Source organism: Myxine glutinosa, chromosome 4, assembly GCF_964187855.1.
Source record: "Myxine glutinosa chromosome 4, kmMyxGlut1.1, whole genome shotgun sequence".
NCBI classification, from domain to species: Eukaryota; Metazoa; Chordata; class Myxini; order Myxiniformes; family Myxinidae; genus Myxine; species Myxine glutinosa.
In genome coordinates this window covers 176,798,014-176,824,835 of record NC_136264.1, presented here as the reverse complement: position 1 = coordinate 176,824,835, position 26,822 = coordinate 176,798,014, and the positions used below count along the sequence as shown (strand labels likewise).

General features: G+C 44.7%; 1 protein-coding gene across 1 annotated transcript in view; it reads left to right on the top strand.

The window, feature by feature from the left end:
- Positions 1-26,822, top strand: part of AIFM1 (apoptosis inducing factor mitochondria associated 1) — a 94,421-nt gene that overhangs the window by 3,887 nt on the left and 63,712 nt on the right. Inside the window, exons 2-3 of the mRNA XM_068114000.2 lie at positions 13,499-13,650; positions 18,998-19,067. Of these exons, the coding sequence (XP_067970101.2) occupies positions 13,499-13,650; positions 18,998-19,067 (222 nt within the window). The remainder of the gene's footprint in view (positions 1-13,498; positions 13,651-18,997; positions 19,068-26,822) is intronic.

The following is a 26,822-nucleotide window of genomic DNA, read 5'->3' as shown; positions in this document are numbered from 1 at the left end:
CGGATTGCCTGTCCTGGTCAGAGGCGGGCATGACGCTCAGTTGGGCGCCGGTGTCGCACAGGAAGCGCCGTCCGGACGCTTTGTCCGTGATGAACAGTAAGTTGCCCGTGTGACTGTGGCCGGCGCTCATGGCAGGTAATGAACGCCGGCCTGGCCGTTTCCCGACCCGCCGAAGGTGCACGGGGGTCGGCATGTCCGGGCCTTCTGTCCGAACCTGGCATGATAGGAACACCACGCTTGGTCGGGTGGAGGCTTCGGACGTCGTGCTGGACGTGGTCGGCTCGGTATAGCGGCCGCCAATTGCGTCGGCAGTTCGGCCGTCGAACGCGCCGGGTGCTCGGGCGCCATGGATGGTGCATCAGGCGGCGGCGGGTCCCATGTCGCCGCTGCGATGCGCTGTCCCGCGGCGGAGATTTTGTCGGCTTCTCTGGCAAGGGCCCGGGGATCTGTGATCGTCGTGCTTGCCAGGGCGAGGCGTACCGGGTTAGGCAGCAGACGGAGGAACAGCTCCCGGAACAGGAATGCCGGAGAGTGCTCGCCGAGCAGCGAAAGCATGTAGTCCATTCGCTCGGAAGGGCGCGTGTCGCCGAGCTCAGGCAAATCGAGCAGGCGCCGTGCGCGTTCCGCCGCTGGGAGGGCGAAAGCATCGAGGAGAAGCTTCTTAATCGCGCCGTATTTGTCAGCAGCCGGCGGGTGCTCGAGGAGGCTCAAGGCGCGGGCCGCGGTGGCGGAACCAAGCGCCGCCACAACATGGTGGAAGCGGGTGTCGTCCGCGGTGATGCCTCGCAGGGCGAACTGAGAGTCCGCCTGAGCGAACCAAACAGCCGCGTGAGCCTCCCAGAAGGTAGGCAGTTTAAGCGTCACTGCCGTGTCCATGTCGGTAGGTCACCAATGAAGGAGCTGTGGCTCCCACGTCGATCGAAAGAATGGACGCGACAAAAAGCTTGAATTCATCTGAGCTGCTTTATTCGAATCAAACACTCAGGCACTCTGGGAAAAACGTTTTACGGTCAGCAATATATATCTATTCCGCCAGGGGGTTTGCCCAGGCCTGGCGCCAGGGGGCGTGGCCCCGCGTCCCGGCTGCGGCCTGGCAAGTTGAGGGCGAGCCTGCCCGGGCGTCCCGACCGAGGCCTGGCAAGTCGAGCGCGGGCCTGCCCGGGCGTCCTGGACGAGCCCGGCCTGGTGATCGCTCCGCGTCCTTGATAGGTGCAAGGCGATTGTGTAACCCCAGCGGCAGCCGCTACAATGCAATGCTTTCAGAAAGTATTCACACCCCTTGACGTTTTAATATTCTGTTGTGTTCGAGACTGAATTTAAAATGAATTAAATTAAAAAAAATGTTGTCCCTGATATAGGCTAGGCCTATATATATATATATATACACGTATATATATATGTGTGTGTGTGTGTTCAAAACACACCTGGTCACAAGTGTGCCGCACTGACCGGGTGAACGGTGACTGACCGAGCTCAGCTTTTAATTGCGAAATGGGCCCGGCCCGGGCGAGGTGGGTCTCGACCGGTCTCACCACCTAGTAGTGGGGCGGCTTAGCCCAAATATTCAAAAGAATTGTGCATTTTGTGATACAAGCACCAAATTTGGCACACTAGTAGACTATCATATTATGAAAAGATCTGGATATTGGGCCATCTCAGATTCAGAGATTTGATTTTTGCAAGATTTGCAGATTTTGCAAGATTTGCAGATTTTGCAAGCTGAGATTGCAACGCCAGGGACGGCCGACTCCTTCCTACGAGCTGCCCACGTCACCCGCACAAGAAGAGCTCATCAAATCACTGCAGCGGCACTGCACATCCTGCAACACCGTGCGTATGAACGCCACTGTATGACATATGCTGATGATGCAGAAGACCTGCCTGAGTTCGAAGACTGGTGTCACCAGAGAGGAGAAGACATTCCCAACTTTCAGTACTGGGCAACTGTGCTGGAACTAGAGATGTTGGTACTGGTCTACGTGCGTTCTCTGCGGCAGGCTTCATTCACGACGTACCTTGATGCCCTGACGGAACTGGTCCCATGGTTCCATGCCTTAGACCACACACACTATGCCAGGTGGGTCCCTGTTCACCTGAGGGACACGGTTGCACTCCCAATGAAGCACCCAGATGTAGCCAGAGAATTCAGGGCTGGCAACTTCACTGTACAGAAGACAAAGAAGGTGTTCGTTTCGATCCCAATCGAATCGAAATCTTGCAAAAATCAAATCTCTGAATCTGAGATGGCCCAATATCCAGATCTTTTCATAATATGATAGTCTACTAGTGTACCAAATTTGGTGCTTGTATCACAAAATGCACAACAGGTTTGCTATGCTGCTACACTATAGCCTATAACCTTCCCGGGGCCCGTCCCGACATTTTTTGTATTGGAGGTTTCCTCCTATCTTTCACCGTTCAGGAGATTAGCTTGCGCAGACAAACAAACAAAAACTTTCTTTTATAATATAGAGAGAAGAGAAGAGATAATAATATATTCATATTCTTTATATATATATATTCCATATTCTTTTTCTTTATTCTCACTTCTACTTCTTCTTCTTCTTCTTATTTTATTCTTTCTTCTTCTTTTATTCATATTATTTTATATATATACTGTATATAGAAAGTTTTTGTTTGTGTTTGTTTGTTTGTCTGCGCAAGCTAATCTCCTGAACGGTGAAAGATAGGAGGAAACCTCCAATACAAAAAATGTCGGGACGGGCCCCGGGAAGGTTTTAGGCTAGGTGGCGAGACTGGTCGAGGCCCACCTCGGCCGGGCCGGGCCCATTTCGCAATTAAAAGCTGAGCCGAATTATAGTAGTCAATCTTCTACGGCCACGAGTAAAAGCTGAATTATGGTAGTAAATTCATTCAAAAAGAACCAAAAATGTCGGGATGGGCCCTGGGAAGGTTACAGGCTAGGTGGTGAGGCCGGTCGAGGCCGCTTCGGCCGAGCTGGGCCCATTTCACAATTAAAAGCTGAGCTGAATTATAGTAGTTAATCGTCTACGACCACGAATAAAAGCTGATTATAGTAGTAAATTCATTCAAAAAGTACTAAAAATGTTGGGACGGGCCCCAGGAAGGTTATAGGTTAAGTGACGAGGCCGGTCGAGGCCGCTACGGCCGAGCTGGGCCCATTTCACAATTAAAAGCTTAGCTGCATTATAGTAGTCAATCTTCTACGGCCACGAGTAAAGGCTGAATTATAGTAGTAAATTCATTCAAACAACACAACACACAACATGCATTTTAAGGCCATTTCCCCTGCTAGAGCGGGGGTGAGCCTTGCAGTCCCCATGACAATCTTCTCCATTTTGCCCTATTTTCTGCATCTCTCCTTGTTAACCCCCTTGCCCGCATTTCTTCTTCCACCATCTTTAGCCAAGTCTTTCTCGGTCTTCCCCGTCTTCTACTTCCTTCTACATTCATTTCCATCACTCTTCTCAACCAGTCACTTTCATCCTTCCTCAACACATGACCAAACCATCTCAACCTGTTCCTCTTCACAGCATCAATCACAGGCTCTATTCCCATCATCTTTCGCAATTCATCTTTTGTCCTCCTCTCTCTCAACGATACTCTGCACATCCACCGAACCATTCGCATTTTCACCCTTTCCAGCCTTCGTTGCTGCTCTACGTTCATTACCCATGTCTCGCTCCCATAAATCATAACACTTCTCACACATGCAGCATACACCTTTCCCTTCAGCTTCAACGACACTCCCCTCCTCATCAGCACGCCACTCAGTTCCCGAAACTTCTTCCATGCACATCTCACTCTTGCAACCGTTACCGAGTCTGGTCCACCTTCTCCATTCAGCATGTCTCCGAGGTAGCAAAATGTTTTCACACCTTCCAGCTTCATGCCGTCTCCAAGATCCAACTCAACATTTCCTCCATCTGCAGCTTCCTCTGTGTACACCTTACATTTGAATGTAGCTGCCACACTGGTTAATGACCCTCTCAGACCACTACATTTTTGATGAACCAACTCAGCGCACATTGTACATTGAATAGAGTTCACTCCGACATCATTCCTGCACACAGCACATGGCCACTTCCCAGTTCTTTCCACCTCACCACATGCTTTACCACTTGCCATCACCTTCGTCTTTCCTATATTCACCTTCAGACCTTTTGTCTCCATACATTCCTTCCACTTGTTAATCTTTTCCTTCAGTCCATCCATACTTTCCGCAATCAACACCAGATCATCTGCATGCAACAACTCCCACGGTAAACCCTCCTTTACGTTCTGAGCCAGCACCTCCATCACAGCTACAAATAGTAGTGGACTTGGTACCGACCCCTGATGCACTCCCACCTTCACCTCAAACTCACCACTGTTCCCGTCCTTCGTCCTTACAGCTGTGCGCGCTCTTTTGTACATTGCCATCACTACTCTGATCAACCATTCCTCCACTCCTAACTTCCTCAATGCCCATGTCAATACTTCGCGTGGAACCCTATTGAATGCTTTCTCCAGATCAACAAACGCAAGAAACAACTTCTTCCTCTTCTCAATGTACTTCTCCTGCAACTGCCTCACAATAAAGAGCGCGTCTGTCGTTCCTCTTCCTGGCATAAATCCAAACTGCATTTCGTCGATCTTCACCTTCTTCCTTATCCTCCTCTCCAACACCCTTTCCAATACCTTCATTCCATGCTCCAATAACTTTATCGCTCGCTACGAGCCACACTCCAGAGGGTCACCTTTCCCCTTGCATAGAGGGACGAGGGTACTCAGTTCCCAATCCCTGGAATGCGGCCTTCTTTCACCACCAGATTACAGATTTCTGTCATTCTCTTCACACCCCAACTTCCTGCTGCCTTCAACATATCTCCCACAACTCCCGTCGGCTCTCCCACTTTTCTACTCTTCATTGCTTTTATCGCTTCCTCAACTTCCTTCTCAGTTATCTTCTCTGCCGGTCCTAAAACTGGGTTCAAACTGGTCGAAAAATGTCGGGACGGGCCCAGGGAAGGTTATAGGCTAGGTGGCGAAGCCGGTCGAGGCCGCATCGGCCGGGCTGTGCCCATTTCGCAATTAAAAGTTGAGCTGAATTATAGTAGTCAATCTTCTACGGCCGTGAGTAAAAGCTGAATTATAGTAGTAAATTCATTCAAAAAGAACCCGGGCAACACCGGGTGCTTTCGGCTTATATATATATATATATATATATATATATATATATATATATATATATATATATATATATACAGTGGAACCTTGACTTACGAGTGCCCCAACTTACGAGTTTTTCGAGATACGAGCCGTCGCTCGGGCGGTTTATTGCTTTGAGATGCGAGCCGAGATCTGAGTTACGAGCTTTCGCCACCCGCCACCAGGTGGGTTCCGGTCACGTGGTTATCTTGCCGTGCAAGTATCTCTGCCGTATATCGCTGCATTTTTGTTTTCGCATGTTGGTTATTTTGAGTTTACGCCAGGCGCCACCAGGTGGGTTCCGGTCACGTGGTTATCTTGCCGTGCAAGTACAGTATCTCTGCCGTATATCGCTGCATTTTTGTTTTCGCATGTTGGTTATTTTGAGTTTACGCCAGGCGCCACCAGGTGGGTTCCGGTCACGTGGTTATCTTGCCGTGCAAGTACAGTATCTCTGCTGTATATCGCTGCATTTTTGTTTTCGCATGTTGGTTATTTGGAGTTTACGCCAGGCGCCACCAGGTGGGTTCCGGTCACGTGGTTATCTTGCCGTGCAAGTACAGTATCTCTGCCGTATATCGCTGCTGTTTTGTTTTCGCATTTTGGTTATTTTGGAAAATTTCTTAGTTTTAACCACGGGTCCTAAGAAATTGAGTGCCAAGGGCAGTAGTGAGAAGAAGAAGAGGATGATGTGCTTGGATATAAAACACGCAATCGTCGAAAAACATGAGCGAGGTGTGCGTGTTGTCGACTTGGTGAGGCGGATGTGAAGGCAGCTGAAGATTTTATTATAACTTTTGCCGAACTGATAGAAGCCGAACGATACATCCCCCAGCAAATCTTCAACTGTGACGAGACAGGGCTCTTCTGGAAAAAGATGCCGAGGAGGACGTATATAACGGCAGAGGAGAAGAGCATGCCAGGCCACAACTTGTTCAGAGTGCCGGCGATAGCTCGCCTTCTCTTTGTGGAAAACACGGTGAGATCCTTAACATCCAACAACTAATGGGACGCAAACGGGGCGCCCAGTTTAGCGGTACACACATTGATGAATCACCCTGCCTGTGATTCACCCATGACAGGTTATAGCTGGGTCGGGATTCAAACCCAGGCTGGACAGTTTAGGCTTTAGAGTCAAGTGTGCGTACCTCCAGTCCAGGCCATCCTGCCAACTTGTATGCTGCATACAGGTGAAATATAAAGCGCGAGATATTTTTATATATACTGTATATTTAAAAAAAAATTGGTCTGGTTTTTGGCGGGCTGGAACGGATTAATAGCATTTCAATGCATTTTAATGGGGAAATTTGATTTGAGAAACGAGCAATTTGAGTTACGAGCTCGGTCACAGAACGAATTAAACTCGTAAGTCAAGGTTCCACTGTATATATATATATATCACCCCATAATGTCAAAGTGGATTTTTCTTCAGACCTTTTGCAAAATAATTAAATATGCAATACAGAAATATCCAATTTCCATAAGTATTCAACTTCCTGAGTCAATATTTCATAGAAGCGCCTTTGGCAGCGATTACAGCTCCGAGTCTTCTTGTGTATGGCTGTATCAGCTTTGCACATCTGGATTTGTGGAGTTTCTCCCATTCTTCCTTGCAGATTTGCTCAAGCTCTGTCAAGTTTGATGGGGAACATCGGTGAACAGCAATCTTCATGTCTTTCCACAGATTCTCAATGAGATTCAAGTTTGGACTTTGGCTGGACCACTCAAGGACTTTCATGTTCTTATTCTGAAGCTGTTCCAGTTTTGCTTCAGCTGTATGCTTGGGGTGATTATCCTGTTTTAACCTAAATCTTCACTGCAGTCTAAAGTCTTTTGCACTGAAGCAGATTTTCCTCAAGGATTTGCCTGTATTTGGGTGCATTCATTGTTCCCTTTATCTATCTATAATTCCAGTAATCTCTGTCTGTACGTTTGTACGTTTGTACGTTTGTCTGTGACCGCTGTTTCTCGACAACCACGGGTCCGATATACTTTTAACTTGCCAGGTATATTGCTGGGGACCCGAGGATGTGCCTTTTCAAGGTTTCATATTAATCGGACAATTACTTACCGAGCTATGTCCAAAAAACGATTCAACCAATCAGAGAGCAGCGAACGATCGCGTGTGCCGAACGTGGCGGGCACACTCTGCCTCGGATGGCACATTTGAGAGCGTATTCATTTATTTCACGTTTGCAAACTATGTTGGCGTTAAACTATGTTTTACAACTAATAAAAACGAATTTGCGATTCATTCGCTTTCCTGCGCGTTTGTGCACGCGATGGCGATTTCTTTACCAAACTCCGGAAGCCGTTCGCTTTGGACCAAACCATTGCATGTAAATAGAGGGGGGGGATTGTCACCACTCGCAAGCCGTTCGCTTTGGACCAAACCATTTCATGTAAATAGAGGGGGGGGGGATATAATTTTAGATATAGATATAGTACGGGCATGCCCTAGTCCTTACAAGTCTCCCAGTTCCTGCAACTGAAAAGCATCCCCATAGCATGATGCTGCAACCAATATGCTTCAGTTTGGTTCACTGTAGGGATGGTGCTACATGGGTGATGAGCTCTGCTCTGTTTCCGCCAGACGTAGCACTTTGCATTCAGGTGAAACAGTTCAATTTTCATCTTCTCAGACCACAGAATCTTTTGCCTCGTGCTCTGAGTCTTTCCTGTGCTTTTTGCCAAACTCCAGGTGTGCTGTCATGTAGTGTGCCTTTTTCTCAGGAGTGGCTTCCGTCTGGCCATTTTCCCATAGAGCCTAGATTTGTGAAGTGCTGCAGAGACTGTTGTCCTTCCGGCAGGTTCTCCCATCTCAGCCAAGAATCTCTGTAGTTCTGTCAGATTGGTCATCGGGTTCTTTTTCACCTCCCTGACCAAGGTCCTTCTTTCCCGGTTGCTCAGTTTGGTCAGACGACCAGCTCTCAGAAGAGCCTGGGTCGTTCCATTTCCTAATGATGGAGCTAACTGTGCTTTTGGGAACTTTGAACACGAGAAATTGTTTTATACCCTTCTCCAGATCTATTCCTCCTCACAATTCTATGTCGGAGTTCTACGGACAGTTCCTTGGACTCCATGGTATAGTTTCTGCTCTGAAATGCACTGTCTACTGTGGGACAAACAACAAAACAACCACCTTTAGAGGCCATTTTTCCCTGCAGAGCAGGGGTTGGCCTTTTTTGGGCACCGTGGTCCCCTTTTTTTTGAGGCAATGTTTTATGGCCGGATGCCCTTCCTGCCACCAACCCTGTTGGTCGCCTTTTGCGACACAGGGAATTACCAGTGAGCTGGTACTCAATTTGCCGACCTCAGAGGGATGACGGGCTGAGTCACCCCTCCTGGCGTTAATTCAGCAATCAACCGGGATTCGAACCCAGGATCCTAGGATCCCAAGCCGGCACCCTAACCGCTAAGCCAACACCAGGCTTGTCTACTGTGGGACCTTATATGGAAAGGTGTGTTTCTTTCTGAATTATGTTCATTCAATTGAATTGGCCACAGATGGACTCCAATCTAGTTGTAGAGACATCTCAAGGATGATGAAAGGAAATTGGATGCACCTGAGCTCAATTTGGAGTGTCGTAGCAAAGGGGGTTGAATACTTATTGACTCAAGACATTTCCACCTTTCATTTTTAATTTGTAAAAAATTCGAAAAAAATTAATTCCACTCTGACATTGTGGGGTATTATGTGAAGATCAGTGACAATTTTTATTTATTTATCCCATTTTAAAGTCGGGCTGTAACACAACAAAATGTGAAAACGTCAAGGGGTGTGAATACTTTCTGAAATCACTATGTATTATTATCCTTATTGTACATTATATTAAAATAATACATGGGCATATGAGTAACTTGGTCATAGCATACATTCCTCCTTGTTTCTCCTTATTGCAAGATCAGCCCTTTTGGTGTTTTCTTTGGTAATGCATGAATTCCGAATCAACTTTGTATATGATTAGGCGTATTTTTCCCTCAGGGGCCTTGAGATCGTTTACTCCTGATAGATATAACGTTGCAAGGTGGTCGTCCCACTTCAATAGTTTGTTAACTCTTACTGAATGCTTGCAGAATCTGTGGGCTTCTATTGAATGCGGTCACGTGACACTTGCTTTGGCGATAGCAACCTGACAAGCGCAATTATGTCAGTTCATTGGATCCATTGAGCTTCGTGGGCTGGTAGGATGGCATGGAGGTACGCACACTCGCCTCTGAGCTGTCTAGCATGGGTTCGAATCAGACCCAGCCTTAAACTGTCATCTTGGTGTTTCACAATGTGTGTGCCATCCCTCGGATGGACATTAAATGGGCTTCCCATCTGCCAACATTCGTCAGTGGACATTAAAGATCCCATGATGTCCTTCGCGAAGACTAGGCAAGCACCATGAACAAATTCCAAATTCCTGTCCGAACTAGCAGAGCGATTTGCATCAGCGGCACATCCGTGCTCTCAGCGAATGATATAAACCAGCAGCCGCAGGCTACACATGAAATGATGATTGCTCTTCATAATCTATGGATGCCTAGTGGGTGACAATGTATATATGCACAAATTGTTGGGTCACGAGTGGTGAATATTGCAGGCTCATTTTTAGCTCACCTGGAACGAAGTTCAGGGGAGCTTATGCGATGGCGCGTCGTCCGTCCGTCAGTCTGACAGTCCGTAAACACCTGCAACTTCTTCTTCGAAACCGCTAATGGGATTGCCACCAAATTTGGTACAAATGATATTTGTTATGTTGTGACTAAAGTTTGTTCATGGCATAAAAAAAAAATCGGGGTCGAAGGCTGTCTACCAGGGGTCAAAGTGGATCCAGGTATGACCCCCCCGCCCCCAAAATAGGAATTGCAAAATAGGAAATCACCACTACACACAATATTTCGATGAAACTTGACCACAACCATTAATCACCCGTGATATACCGAAGTTTGTTCATGACACTAAGAAAATCGGGCCCTGAAGGGGTCTACTGGGGGGGGGCCTGCGGTGAGTGAGTTTCTACTATAAAAAAAAAGAAGTACATTCTGACAAGTCCTCGGTCTCTGACCGATTTCTAGTTCTGTCTGTCTGTCCGCCTGTTTGTCTGTCTGTCAATCACCTTCTGGTCACAATTTTAAAGCGATCTTCATGAAACTTCACCAGATGGTAGAGTTGGTCATAAAGAAGAGGCCTATTCATTTTGAGGTCAAAGGTCAACTCAAGGTCAAACTTCCAAAATCATCTATTTTCATCTGAAAAATAATATATTTTCATCCAAATTTTTTTTTTTTTTTTTTTTTTTTTTGTATACTGAATCGAGGCTCGTGAAAGAGCTAACATTTACTTCACAAACAAATCAACCAGACAAACAAAATATATAAAAAGAGGGAGCGGAAGACAAGAGAATGGGAAGCACACAAACACTTGAGAGCACACAACATTTAAGAGCAGGGAGATGTGTGGGAGGGAGAGGGCTTGGGGGGAGGAGGCGTGGGAAGGGGGGGGGGGTGGGAGAAGTATAAAACACAAGGACACCAAGGACTTCCAGGACAAGTTGGTATTTCAAAAAGTGGAATTGGGGTGAAATTATCGGGGATAGAAAAGATCAAGGTTTTGGATGGGGGAAGATAAGAGATGGTGGTGAACAGCGGTTTGAAAGACCTGGAGGGTGGAGTGGGATTGAAGAGAGTGAGGGAGTTTGTTCCAGAGGCGAGAGAAAAGAGGAATGAAGGAGTGAAGGTGAGCAGAGAGTCTTGATTTTGGCAGTTTAACCATAAGAGGGTTGCAGGCAGATCTTGTGCGACCTGTAGGAATATTTGCGGGACAGAGCCCAGAGAGAGCTGGGGGGGGGCAAGGCCAGAAAGGAGTCGGTAGAAGACGGAAAGACCACCAACCTGCCTGCGGTGAGTGAGTGAGAGGCCCTTGGAGTTAGCTTCATCGCGGGAGATTCCAATGATTCTGAATGCTTTGCTTTCAACAGCGTGAAGACGAGCTAGGTGTGAGGCAGGAGCACCAGCCCAGAGGGGAGAGCAGTATTCCATTGAGCTGCGGATGAAAGCCTTGTATGTGGTGAGGAGCTCAGGTGTGCCAAGGAAGGACTTCGCACGACGGAGGATGCCCAGTCGGCGACTGGCTTTGGAGGCCAGATTTGAAATGTGCTTTTCCCAGGAAAGATTATGGCAGATAGTGAGACCCAAAAGTTTGAGTGACAGAACTTCTTGGAGAGGATTATTCAGAAAGTAGATGGGAGGGTTGTCCAGTCGGTCATTTCGGAGAGACATCGTAAGAGTGTGAGATTTGTCAGGATTGAAAGACATGTTCCACTTGTTTGCCCAGTCTGTGATTTTGTCCAGGTCTGCAGAGAGTGAGTAGGCTGCAGACTGCCGATCTGAGGGATGAAGAATGGAGCGACAGAGAGTAGAGTCATCGGCAAAGAGATACAGAGGATTTTCAAGAGAGTCGGAGAGATCATTGATGAAGACCAGAAAAAGCACATGGCCCAGAACACTGCTTTGGGGAACTCCAGCCTGAACAGGAAGAGGAGATGAGAGAAACCCATTCAGGGCCACACGTTGACTACGACTAGAGAGGAAGTCCGCCAGCCATACGTGGAGATTTCCATGGATACCAACAGAGGAGAGTTTGGTGAGCAGAGCGGGGTGCCAGACCGTATCGAAGGCACGTGATATGTCAAGGGAGACAGCTCTAATTTCCTGTTTGGCATTGAGGACCTCCATCCATTGCTGAGAAAGCAGTAGCAGCATGTCCAGAGTAGCGTGACCAGGTCTGAAACCAAATTGATGATCAGAGATCAAGCCATTGGAGAAGAGGAAAGATTTCATATCTGAAGCAATGATGGATTCCATGACTTTACTGATAATTGAGAGAAGGCTGATTGGTCTGTAGTTGCAGGGATCTGTTTTTGCACCTTTTTGTGCAAAGCGGTGATGTTGGCAGATTTCCAAGCAGATGGCAGATGACCTTGAGCAAAAGAGAGTGTGAAGAGAACAGAGAGAGGGAGTGAAAGAGCGGAAGAACAAGATTTTAGGACCTGTGGGCTGATGCCGTCAGGTCCAGTTGCAGAATCAGAGTCGAGGGTTGACAGAAACTTTTCCCCCTTGTCAGGAGGAAAGGACACAGAGTCCAGGAGCAGCTGGGTATGACTGGGTACGGTGGGTACAGAGAGGGATGGGTTTGGGACACAAGATTTAGAGGCAAACACAGAGTTGAGGCATTCAGCTTTTTCACGCGCGGAGTCAGCCGTGTGGCCGTTTGAGGTGAGGGAGGGGATGGAGGGGGAACAAACGGCAGAAACAGATTTGACCAGACGCCACCAGGATTTGGAAGAGGGAGACAGATAAGAGAGTTCTGTCCTGAGAACGGAGAGATATTGCTTCCTGGCTCTCCTGAGGGTGGACACACACTTGTTTCGGGCTTTGTGAAAGTAAATGAGATTTCCTTCCATTGGATTTGCTTTCCAGGAGACGAAAGCAAGTTGTTTCTGGGCAATAGCCTCACCACAAGATTCCGTGTACCATGGACGGGAGGAAAGGTTATGACAACTGAAGACGAGATGGGATAAATCTGTGCATGAGAGAGAGCAGTTTACTTTGGAAGAATTCCCAGGATGAGTTGATGTCAGAGGCGGTAGAGATGGGAGACCAGTCCAGATGATTGATGGCTGCTTGAAGACCATGCCAGTTGGCCTGAGTGAAATGCCAGACTCGTCGACGTTGAGGAGGCTCTCTGAGAATGGTCAGAGAGATGTGATGTCCAATTGACTTGGAAATTAAACTGCAATTGCATAGTACCTTGCTGCATTGGAAAAACCAACTATTTTATTTAAGGTGAAAAGGTCAAAGGTCAACTCGAGGTCAAACTTCTAAAATAATCACTTTTCAACTGAACAATTGTCAATTTTCATCCGATTAACCAAAAAGTTTTGAAGCAATTGCATTGTACGTCACAGAATTGGGAAACCACTATTTTTGAGGTCAAAAGGTCAAATGTCAACTCAAGGTCAAACGTCTAATATCAATTTTCATCTGAAAAATCATCAATGCTAATCCGATTGACCCGAGCTTTCATTAACATCATCAATTTTAATCTTGATGAAATGGACAATTTGATGTATCCATGGCTACTTTTTATTTTGGGAGGGGTGGATTTTGCAAATATCATGTTGTTTGACGTCTTCTTGTTATTCTGTCCTTATGAGTAAAAATAACAAATTAAATCCATTTTCCTGAGATCTGTGTTATTATGCATTGATAATCTGCTTTTTCTTGTTTGACGAACTTTTGTCTAACTATAATAAAATAATTGATTGCCTACCCCCAGTACATTCTGCTTGTCAGCGGGAAAGTGGCCTGGTTGCGCCATCGTGGAGTCGTGGCATGGCCACACATGCAGGCTCTGAGGGAGTTGGTGGGATCAACAAGATGTACTACATCATCGTCGGGGGAGTGATTGTTACAGGAACATATTACTACGTAATGCCCCTGAAATTTCACTTACACTTTGTTATAACATTGAGTGACAAAAGAGTTCACAATCACCAATATATCTTTTCCACAAGCGAGCGTGTACATTTTTCCTTTTCCTGTTTGTGCGGCATTGCTTAAACTGTGGAATGATTATTTCATTGATAGTCTTTCAGTGGCTATTTTTGCCTTTGGAGCCAAGTGGCAATTTTTGAATGGTGTTTTCTAATAGGAATGCCTGGGGAATCCCGAGTGTGTTGTGACCCGATATCCTAAATTCAAGGTGTTTCAAGTACCTAGAAAGAAAAGATTTATTTTATCTTTGTGGCAAACCATGTATGCACAAGTTGGGTCACCTGTTCATGATCGGGTTATTTGGACTTTAGTAAAACATAATGAAAATTGTTATTTACACCTGTAGAAAAAAATTAATTCGGGAGTGCAATACGGCAATAATTGGTCAAATGTCATCCTCACTTCCTTGTTTAAGGTTGTACATGAGTATGCGACCACTTCTTACACTCAGGGTAGTTCCGCAGAGACTGGATCATTTGTACATTACCTTTCAATGCTTAATAGTGTAGAACATTTATGCTTACGGATTATAAATATTTAAATTCAACACCTGTTCAACACTGCATTCAACATTTAACCCACAGCATTTAACCCCTGACTATCTTTTCTCCTTCTCCTTCCTTTTGCTTTGATTATTTCCCTATTGATTTTTGTCTTTTTGCACTTGTTTTTTGTACTCTGTCAAAGCGTCTTTGGGCTTCTTGAAAAGCGCTATATAAAATAAATGTATTATTATTATTATTATTATTATTATTATTATTATTATTATTATTAAATGTGAGTGGATTAATTCCTGACAGAGAACCACCTTAGGATGCGGAAGTGCAAGCCAAGCTCTGCTCCTCTCCCCACTGAGGGAAACACCTGAGATATTATGGTCAATCAGCTAAAACGCCATTATTTCATGTTTTAACATCAATTTGTCGAAGAAATCGGTGCCTCGCTGATCGGTGCAAGATTTACACCATTAGTCCGGCAGCTAAGCTAAATATAGCATAACAATTGTGCATTTTGTGAGGAAAGCACCAAATTTGGCACACTAGTAGACTATCATATTATGAAAAGATCTGGATATTGGGCCATCTCAGATTCAGAGATTTGATTTTTGCAAGATTTGCAGATTTTGCAGATTTGCAAGCTGAGATTGCAACGCCAGGGACGGCCGACTCCTTCCTGCGAGCTGCTCACGTCACCCGCACAAGAAGAGCTCATCAAATCACTGCAGCGGCACTGCACATCCTGCAACACCGTGCGTATGAACGCCACTATATGACATATGATGATGATGCAGAAGACCTGCCTGAGTTCGAAGACTGGTGTCACGAGAGAGGAGAGGACATTCCCAACTTTCAGTACTGGGCAACTGTGCTGGAACTAGAGATGTTGGTACTGGTCTACGTGCGTTCTCTGCGGCAGGCTTCATTCACGATGTACCTTGATGCCCTGACGGAACTGGTCCCATGGTTTCATGCCTTAGACCACACACACTATGCCAGGTGGGTCCCTGTTCACCTGAGGGACATGGTTGCACTCCCAATGAAGCACCCAGATGTAGCCAGAGAATTCAGGGCTGGCAACTTCACTGTACAGAAGACGAAGAAGGTGTTCTCTTCGATCCCAATCGAATCGAAATCTTGCAAAAATCAAATCTCTGAATCTGAGATGGCCCAATATCCAGATCTTTTCATAATATGATAGTCTACTAGTGTGCCAAATTTGGTGCTTTCCTCACAAAATGCACAATTGTTATGCTAAGTTGCCCCACTACATGGATATCTTGTAATGCTATGTTCCTGGTCCATGTTTGTGGTTTGGTTCCATGTTTTGTGAATGACCATATGCACTTCCCGCTCGGATGGGATCGACTGTGATCTTGCGAGAACATGCCTTGTGGCCTTAGCTTTACCAATGAAGCATTATATTACATGGACTACAGGTATTTTAAACAGTATCATGGTTAGGGTGGTTAAAAAAAACGAAGTTCGTCGAATAGTTTCTCCACATATGTTTTTTCTGTCCACTAGGGTCGATTTACTTGTGTGTGAAATTTGAGCTTGATGAGTGAATATTTGGAGGTCGTCCCATACTAAAAATTTCATTATCAAGAATTTTTGCACCTTTCTCTCTTATTCCTTGGTGGAGGAAGTGGAAACTATTCATTTCGAGGTCCTGGACCAACACACCACGCATGATGGATGTGGAAAGGGATTTATGCATTGAAGATGTACTTTTTCCAAGCTGACACCACGAAAAGCCATGAGCATAGCCGATTTGGCTCTGTTCGTGTGTCTCACTTGCATCTGGCAGTGGAACGAAGCGCCCCTTGGAATTGGAGCCCCCTACAACGACATTCAACTTCTGTCTGTCCTCAAGACTTACCCCAATCAGATTGTGGCCAGCAAAGCGTCCGTAGCCTTTTGCGGACATCTTTGGTTTATCTCCGATCACCTAGCTGCCCTGGCCTTTTTCGATGACAGAGTGACCACGGAGACAAAAGAAAGGATGGTTCGGAACCTACAAGGTTCTCAGTTACCCGGCCTTCCTCGAAGTCCAGAGATCACAAATGAAGTGGAAGACCTGAAGTTGGAAGACCTCGTGACAAAAAGGACCAGTTCCTTCTTTGATGTCTTTTGATGGAAAGGGGAAAAGCAAAATCTCAATCTTTTCTGACGAAACCCCCCAGACAGTGGACTGACGATACTTTTTTCAACGAACTTCGGGATCGGTCCTCACGGATGAAAGTAGTAAACGGGGGAACAGGGCATCAACCTGATCCAAAAATACGAGACACTGACGAAAGACGAAGAGCAGAAAACAGTTCCTTCTTCGACTGGTGGCAAATCACAGAAAAAAGCTCCCCACTCCATCAAAGGCAGCTCTGTCATAGTTTTGCAAGCGAATGATTGCTTTATGCCACGTGGGACCTCTGATTTATGAGTGCAACATGGGGTGACCCCTAAATATTGTTTTTTTTTGTGAAAGAAATTTAATGTGCTTTTCATTTACGTATAAAGGAATAAAAATAACCTTGTGGAAAACGGAAATTTGTTCTTTTTTTCTTTCTTCTTGGACCACCCTGATCATGTTATTTTAAACCATATTTCAATGGTTGCTAGGAGACAGGGCAGTATGTAGAATCATGCTAAAGGAATTATAATACTTAAAACGAAACAACAGATATATAAATTAAATAATCGCTTGTGGTTTTCGTTCAAACATATTTTTTGAACCTGAAAAAAAACTGAAAATACATGAAGCACAGAGACATGAATGTAGAAGCATGTCACAATGTATGAACCACGAAACGTGGGGTCCCCTACAGTACTACACATTTATAAAAAATAAGCTGTGTAAGTTTCAATCTGATATCTTGAAAAATTCCTGAGGTTTAGCAATAATAAAGTCACAAAAATATCCCATCTGATTATAATGGGGTGAAATTGTCATGGACATCGTTTTCTCTTTGCTACATGCGACTTTTCCCTATGCCACTATCCAAGATGAGCAAAACCTGATAACAAAGAGAAATTTATTAAATTCCATGTTGTGCCCTCTTATTCAGGTGGTTTACCAATGGCGGGCCTTTTTATTAGTCTCCTACTCAGAGGGGATTATAAGTTTACTCCCTATCTGTTTGATTTCTGCACTTTCCCCCCCCCCCCCCCCCCCCCATCACCTTTTAACATATTGAACTGAAACTTAGTACATGGCTTTATTATGACAAGTTGCAGAATAAGTTTGAGTTTCGGGGCATTTTGACAATTTTTAGCTCGCCTGGAACGAAGTTCCGGGGAGCTTATGCGATGGTGCGTTGTCCATCCGTCTATCAGTCCGTCAGTCCATAAACACCTGCAACTTCTTCTCTGAAACCACTGAAGAGATTGTGACCAAACTTGGCACAAATGATATTTGTTGTGTTGTGACTAAAGCTTGTTGACGGCATTAAAAAAAAAAGAGTCGGGGTTAAAGGGGTTTACCGGAGGTCAAAGTGGATCCAGGTTCGACCGCCCCACCCCCTTCCAAAATTGGAATTAGCTTTTTTCTCAGAAACTACACACACAATATGAAATTGTGAAAAATCGATGAAATCTGACCACAACCTTCATCACCTGTGATGTACCAAAGTTTGTTCACGGCATTAATAAAATCTGCCCCATTGGAGGTCTACGGGGGGTTGCCCCCCAAAATAGGTATTTTTTTCTTTGTTTGTTTAAAGTCTTATGATTATGTTTGTACGATTCTACATGCTGGGCTGTCTTCTAGCAACCATTGAAATTGTTTTAAAATACCTTTAGTCAGTGTAGTATACTGTTTATTTTACCAGGTGAGCGCCAGGGGTATTGCCCCTATGTTTCATGGAGTTACGGCCTTTTTTATTTCGAAAATATCATATTATACATGGGTCATCGTTCGTTTTCCAGACCTTTTCTCCTTACCCTTTAACATATTGAACTGAAGCTTGGTAGGGGACATGTATTGCAAGGCAAAGCAGGATTCAGTGAGCCATGGGTGGGAAGAAAGGTAGGATAATCGAAGACGAGATGGGATTAATCTGTACATGAGTGAGAGCAGGTTTCTGTTGAGGAATTTCCAGCTAGGCTGAGTTGACATCAAGGGCAGTATATATGGAAGACCAGTCCTGAAGAGAGATGGCTGCTTGCAGTCCCTGCCAATCTGCTTGAGTGATTAAATGAAGCAATTGGAGCAGAGAAAGGGCAGGAGACATTTGTGGGAAAGTTAGTCATCACCAAGTCCAAAAGGGAGGATTTGCCATTTGGAGAAATCCGAGTTGGAAAGTTCACAGATTGAGTCAGTCCCATGGAGTCACGAAGTCATTTGTTTAAGTGCCATGGCTGGTGAGGTTGGTACCAACACCCAGCCAAGTTGCATAGTGAGAATTGAAATCACCACATACGTGGAAGAGGGAGAGTTGGGATGAATGGTTAAAAGTTTGTCAATGTTGTCCGAGAGAGATGTAGATGGAGTCGTTAATGTAAGGAGCACGGTACAACACAGATGAACAAGAGGTGGGAGAGGAGGGGAATTCACATCCGGAGGTACTCTTAATGGGGGTTGGAAGGTGAAGGTCAGTACAGGGGCAGTGAGAAATTTCGTTCTTTATGTAAAGTTCAACTCCACCATCAGGGTTGTGTTAATATTCCTTAGACCCTGTTACAATAGAATGAATAAAAAGATGCTTTTGTGTAAGCTTGCCTTTTGAAGCAAAGACTGCATGTGCCTTCCTGTCATCTCCCAACCATTCCCTTTCTCTTTCCGATAGACATATCGTATGATGAGATCCAATTTTGAAAAATACGCTGCCAATGTTAACCCTCGGACACAGGATACAGGTAAGCGCAGTAGTATAGATATTTTTCCTTAAGTATGCTTCTGCATTAGAAAAACATTTATTTTCAACTGTACTTTGTAAAGAATGAAAAAAGATCCCATTGGTGGACGTGTTGACTCTGGACATTTTGAATTTGTCTGCAAATTGGCAAGTCGTGAGTCATTTCACTCTAAAGAACCAAATGTTGATGTCTCAAATAAACTCCAGAAGTATAACAAACACTTCATGCCTACGATACAGTCTGGCACCGCACTCTGCTCACCAAACTCTCCTCCAATGGTATCCATGGAAATCTCCAAGCATGGCTTGCAGATTTCCTTTCCGGTCGCAGTCAACGTGAATTCCAACCCTGAATGGAATTCTCTCATCTCCCCTTCCTGTTCAGGCTGGAGTTCCTCAAGGCAATGTTCTGGGCCCTATGCTTTTTTTGGTATTCATCAATATGAATCGGTTCTTCTGATCATGTGCTTGTTGGTGTTTTGCCGTTAGGCCTGGTCTTGGCTTAGCGGTTAGGGTGCCGGCTTTGGATCCTAGGATCCTGGGTTCGAATCCCGGTCGATCGCTGAATTAAAACCAGGGGGGTTGACTCAGCCTGTCATCCTTCCGAGGTCAGCAAATTGAGTACCAGTTCACTGGTACTTCCCTGTGTATCGCAAGAGGCGACTAACAGGGTTGGCGGCAGGAAGGGCATCCGGCCATAAAACATTGCTTCAAAAAGGGGACCAAGGTGCCCGAAAAAGGCCAACCCCCGCTCTACGGGGAAAAATGGCCTCTAAAGGTGGTTCTATACTATAAATCTCAACATAATCAGTGAATACTAAGCAATGAAGCAGGGTAAAATAAATTGGGGAAAAATGATGGGCTTGTACATTGGGCATCAATGCATTTTGTTTAGGATGTTGTCACAAAACCCCAGGTTCTTCAATCACTTGTTTTCCAATCGGCAGGCAGGTTGAGTCCAAACTTGCGTTTGTTTAAAGGTCAAAGTATCCCAGTGTGTACCCTGGATTAGAATAGGTACACCGTATCCCTGCGTGTCGTAAGAGACGACCAAGAGGGTTGGCGTCAGGAAGGGCATCCGGCCATAAAAACATTGCCTCAAAAAGAGAACCATGACAATTACAACTACATATGGGCAGGGTACAGCCCGAAGTGGAAATCGGTTTCTGAGGTTTGGGACATGGAATGTAGGGACAATGACAGGGAGATCAGGAGAAGTGGTGGAAGTATTGGTCAGAAGAAGAGTGGACATATGTTGTGTGCAAGAGACGAGATGGAAGGGAAGTGGTGTGAGAATGGTGAAGGGTAGGCAGGGACAGAAATACAAGTTTGTGTGGCAAGGGTGCTTGGAGGGTGTGAATGGTGTTGGTGTCCTGTTTTCTGAGGAGTTTGTAGACAGTGTGGTGAGTGTGACGAGAGTGAGTGATAGGTTGATGATGGTGAAAATGATGATTGGAAAGCTCTTGGTGAACGTCATCTCGGGATATGCTCCGCAGGCTGGTCGGAGCGATGAAGAGAAGGACAGGTTATGGTGTGCGATAGAGAAGCTGATGGAAAACGTGAAAGATGAGGAAGTTGTTGTGGTCGGAGGAGACTTAAATGGACATGTGGGAAGGAGTATGGATGGTTTTGAGGGAGTTCATGGGGGTTATGGATATGATGTGAGAAATGGAGAAGGTGAAACGATTTTGGAGTTTGCTGATGGAGCTGATTTGTTCATTTGTAATACTCAGTTCCAGAAAGAGGATAATAAGCTTGTTACATACACGTCAGGTGGGTCGACGACAACCGTTGACTACCTGATGGTGCGTAGGCGAGATAGGGGGCACCTCCGGGACACAAAGGTGATCCCGGGGGAGGAGGCTGTTTCACAACACCACTTGGTTGTCTGCGACATAAGGGTGAAAGGTGCGAGGAGAGCTCGGCGGGTGAAGTACCAACCGAGAATGAAGGTGTGGAGGTTGAAAGCGGTGACAGTAAGGGAGGCATTAAAAGAGAGGCTGAGTAGGGTAGAGGATGATGTGGTTGAGCTTGAAAGTGGTTGGATGTCAATGAAAGCTAGTCTGTTGGGAGCCGTTGGTGAGGTATGTGGATGGGCAAAAGGACTACTGAGGCACTCGGAAACATGGTGGTGGGATGATGAAGTTGGAAAGAGGATTGACGAGAAGAGGAAGAAGTTCAAGGAGTGGCAGAATGCGAAGGGTACGGGAGCAGAAACAGCAGAGCATGAAAGTAAGAAGGCTGCCAAGAAAGAGGTAGCAAAGGCGCAGGAGGCATGTAGGAAAATGTTCGGAGAACGCTTGGATTCGGAAGAGGGTCAGAGAGCAGTATTCAGGATTGCAAAGCAGATCGCGAAAGAGAGGTGTGATGTGATGGGGGTGAGTTGCTTGAAGGATGAAGTGGGACAAATCGTTGTGGACCCAGATGGAATTAAAGGAAGATGGAAAAGATATATGGAAATGCTGTTGAATACAGAGAATGAATGGGATGGCAACATAGAGAGTAACCCAGTTTTAGGACCGGCAGAGAAGATAACTGAGAAGGAAGTTGAGGAAGCGATAAAAGCAATGAAGAGGAGAAAAGCGGGATGGCCGATGGGAGTTGTGGGAGATATGTTGAAGGCAGCAGGAAGTTGGGGGTGTGAAGAGAATGACAGAGATCTGTAATCTGGCGGTGAAAGAAGGCCGCATTCCATTGGATTGGGAACTGAGTACCCTCATCCCTCTATACAAGGGGAAACCGGAAAGGTGACCCTCTAGAGTGTGGATCGTACCGAGCGATAAAGTTATTGGAGCATGGAATGAAGGTATTGGAAAGGGTGTTGGAGAGGAGGATAAGGAAGAAAGTGAAGATCGACGAAATGCAGTTTGGATTTATGCCAGGAAGAGGAACGACAGACGCGCTTTTTATTGTGAGGCAGTTGCAGGAGAAGTACATGGAGAAGAGGAAGAAGTTGTTTCTTGGGTTTGTTGATCTGGAGAAAGCATTCGATAGGGTTCCATGCAAAGTATTTACATGGGCAATGAGGAAGTTAGGAGTGGAGGAATGGTTGATCAGAGTAGTGATGGCAATGTACAAAAGAGCGCGCACAGCTGTAAGGACGAAGGACGGGAACAGTGGTGAGTTTGAGGTGAAGGTGGGAGTGCATCAGGGGTCAGTACTAAGTCCACTACTATTTGTAGCTGTGATGGAGGTGCTGGCTCAGAACGTAAAGGAGGGTTTACCGTGGGAGTTGTTGTATGCAGATGATCTGGTGTTTATTGCGGAAAGTATGGATGGACTGAAGGAAAAGATGAACAAGTGGAAGGAATGTATGGAGACAAAAGGTCTGAAGGTGAATATCGGAAAGACGAAGGTGATGGCAAGTGGTAAAGCATGTGGTGAGGTGGAAAGAACTGGGAAGTGGCCCTGTGCTGTGTGCAGGAAGGGTGTCGGAGTGAACTCCATTCAATGTACAATGTGCGCTGAGTGGGTTCATCAAAAATGTAGTGGTCTGAGAGGGTCATTAACCAGTGTGGCAGCTACATTCAAATGTAAGGTGTGCACAGAGGGAGCTGCAGATGGAGGAAATGTTGAGTTGGATCTTGGAGACGGCGTGAAACTGGAAGGTGTGAAAACATTTTGCTACCTCGGAGACATGCTGAATGGAGAAGGTGGATCAGACTCGGCAATGGTTACTAGAGTGAGATGTGCATGGAAGAAGTTTCGGGAACTGAGTGGCGTGCTCATGAGGAGGGGAGTGTCGTTGAAGCTGAAGGGAAAGGTGTATGCTGCATGTGTGAGAAGTGTTATGATTTATGGGAGCGAGACATGGGTAATGAACGTAGAGCAGCAACGAAGGTTGGAAAGGGTGGAAATGCGAATGGTTCGATGGATGTGTGGAGTATCGTTGAGAGAGAGGAAGACAAATGATGAATTGCGAAAGATGATGGGAATAGAGCCTGTGATTGATGTTGTGAAGAGGAACAGGTTGAGATGGCTTGGTCATGTGTTGAAGAAGGATGAAAGTGACTGTTTGAGAAGAGTGATGGAAATGAATGTAGAAGGAAGTAGAGGACGGGGAAGACCGAGAAAGACTTGGCCAAAGATTGTGGGAGAAGAAATGCGGGCAAGGGGGTTAACAAGGAGAGATGCAGAAAATAGGGCAAGATGGATAAGATTGTCATGGGGACCACAAGGCTAACCCCTGCTCTCACAGGGAAAATGGCCTTAAAATGCATGTTGTTGTTGTTGTTGTTGTTGTTGTTGTTTAAAGGTCAAAGTACAAGCGATGCAATAAGTACAGTAGCCTGGCACTGTACACAGCAAAGTAAATGATGACAGGCTCTTCTTCTCCCCTGCCCCCTATTGAGTGGTTATTAAGAATGATTTTGCGATGATGCTGAAACACAAGGTCTCTTGCTCTTGCATCACAGGCAGTTCAGTGGTCTTTTTGTTTTTGTCCCGTCTAGTTTCCAATATTGCTCCCTCTGCTCTCAGTCTTCTAATCCTCTCTATTTACTCCAGGATGCATATGTTCTTACAGTAACCCCATCCTGTTTAAATTTATAAAATCCAGGGCGACTGTACATGTCACCTTTTTTATTCTTCACTTCTCCCATCTCTGGAATCACTTTCCAGACACTGTTCTGTCTCACTCATCCCTCCAGCACTTCAAGCAAGCAGTGCACCGCTATCTCGAGTCATCCCTCTCCACCCCCAATGATCTCTCTTTATGTTTGTCCCACTGTCAGTTCCACCTTGATCTTTCATGAGCCAGGCTCATGAAAGGGAAAATAAATCCAACCCAATAAATTACCAGGATGCATTCCATACTTTGAAAGTTTAGTTCAACAATTTTTTCGACATATCTAAAGGCGTTAGATATGTCGATGAAAATTCAGCTTTCCCTAAAAGTCATTTGCCGAGGACGAAACATGTATACCTCGGCAAGTTAGTCACTGGTTGACCTTGCATTACAAATATCACTTATTATTGATCAGAGAGGAGATTATTTTGTAGAAATGAAAACTTCAAAGAAAACAGAGGCAATACCCCTGGCACTCACCTGGTAGAATAAACAGTATACTGCACTGACTAAAGGTATTTTAAACCAACTTCAATGGCTGCTAGAAGACAGGGCAGCATGTAGAATCATACTGACATAATCATAAGACTTTAAACAATCAAACAAAAAAATACCTATTTTGGGGAGCAACCCCTCCACCCCCTCCCACCCCTCAGACCCCAATTTTTCCAATGCCTTGAACAAACATTGGTACATCATGGATGATGAAGGTTGTGGTGAAGTTTCAGCAAAATTGTGTGTTTAGGTTCTGAGAAAAAAGCAAATACCTATTTTGGGGGGAAAGCCCCCCACCCCCCTCATAGACCACCTTAGACCTCGATTTTTTGCAAACTTTGGTACAACAGGGGTGATTAAGGTAGTGGTCAAATTTCATCAGAATTGCATGTGTAGTTTCTGAGAAGAAAGCAAATACCTATTTTGTGGGGCAAACCCCCCCCTCCCCACCCCCCACCCCGTAGATACCCAAAAGGGCAGATTTTTTAAATGCCGTGAACAAACTTTGGTACATTACGGGTGGTGAAGGTTATGGTCAAGTTTCATCGAAATTGTGTATAGTTTCAGAGAAGAAGGCAAATATCTATTTTGGGGGTTCAAACCTGGACCCACTTTGACCCCCCTGTAGACCCCCAAAGGGGCATTTTTTTTTTAATGCTGTGAACAAACTTTGGTACATCATGGATGGTGAAGGTTGTGGTCAAGCTTCATCGAAATAGTGTGTGTAGTTTCAGAGGAAAAAGCAAATCCCTATTTTGGGGGTTCAAACCTGGATCCACTTTGACCCCTGGTAGACCCCCTTCCTTATACCCCGATTGTTTTTAATGCCGTGAACAAACTTTAGTCACAACACAACAAATATCATTTGTGCCAAATTTGGTCGCAATCCCATCAGCGGTTTCGGAGAACAAGTTTCAAGTCTTTACGGACTGACTGGGGGTGAGGTGTTATTTAAAAACCCTAACAACCCTAACCCTAACCCTAACCCTAACACCTCACCACCAAGTAATTTAAAACAACTCACCACCACGTAATTCAAAATACCTCACCACCAAGTAATTTAAAACACCTCACCACCACGTAATTCAAAACACCTCACCACCAAGTAATTTAAAACACCTCACAGCCATAAAACATGTAATAAAAACACCTCACCACCACGAAATTGAAAACACCTCACAGCCATAAAACACGTTATAAAAACACCTCACAGCCATAAAACACGTTATAAAAACACCTCACAGCCATAAAACACGTAATAAAAACACCTCACAGCCATAAAACACGTAATAAAAACACCTCACAGCCATAAAACACGTAATAAAAACACCTCACAGCCATAAAACACGAAGTAAAAACACCTCACAGCCATAAAACACGTAATAAAAACACCTCAGCCATAAAACACGAAATAAAAACACCTCACAGCCATAAAACACGTTATAAAAACACCTCACAGCCATAAAACACGTAATAAAAACACCTCACAGCCATAAAACACGTAATAAAAACACCTCACAGCCATAAAACACGTAATAAAAACACCTCACAGCCATAAAACACGTAATAAAAACACCTCACAGCCATAAAACACGTAATAAAAACACCTCAGCCATAAAACACGTAATAAAAACACCTCACAGCCATAAAACACGTAATAAAAACACCTCAGCCATAAAACACGAAATAAAAACACCTCACAGCCATAAAACACGTTATAAAAACACCTCACAGCCATAAAACACGTAATAAAAACACCTCACAGCCATAAAACACGTAATAAAAACACTTCACAGCCATAAAACACGTAATAAAAACACCTCAGCCATAAAACACGTAATAAAAACACATCACAGCCACAAAATTAAAAACATCTCACCACCACGTCATTTAAAAACACCTCACCACCAAGTAATTCAAAATACCTCATCACCACATAATTAAAAACACCTCACCACCACGTAATTATAAATACCTCACCACCACGTAATTCAAAACCTCACCACCATGTGATTTAAAAACACCTCACCACCATGTGATTTAAAAACACCTCACCACCATGTGATTTAAAAACACCTCACCACCACATCATTTAAAAACACCTCACCACCACATAATTCAAAATAGCTCACCACCACGTGATTCAAAACTACCACAACGTTATTAAAAACACTTCACAACCACGGAAACAAAAGTTTGAGGGAGTCGTTAAGTGACAACACAGACACTGCCCAAATGTGTAGATGTAAAGATAAATGACTGTATTGAAGTTGCCATTTTGTCATGGTTTAAACCAATCATAATTCAAACAAGAATTCAAAATATTCAATATTCAAATGTATTTGTAATACACGTGATATCACATTTTATAAACAATTGAAGTTGAAAACTTAAGTTGAAAAAAAAATTATTCCCCAAAAGAAATTCCAAAAAAAAAAAAAAAACATTTTTCAAAAAAAATACCCTTAGGACATACCGATGGGAGAGATATGTGCATACCAGAAGTTTGGTACGATTTCACAAAAGTTTGAGAAAGTAGTTCAGTGACAACACAGGACAACAACACAACACAGGAAAACACAACACAGACACTGCACAGATATATATATATATATATATATATATATATATATATATATATATATATATATATATATATATATATATATATATATATATATATATATATTAATG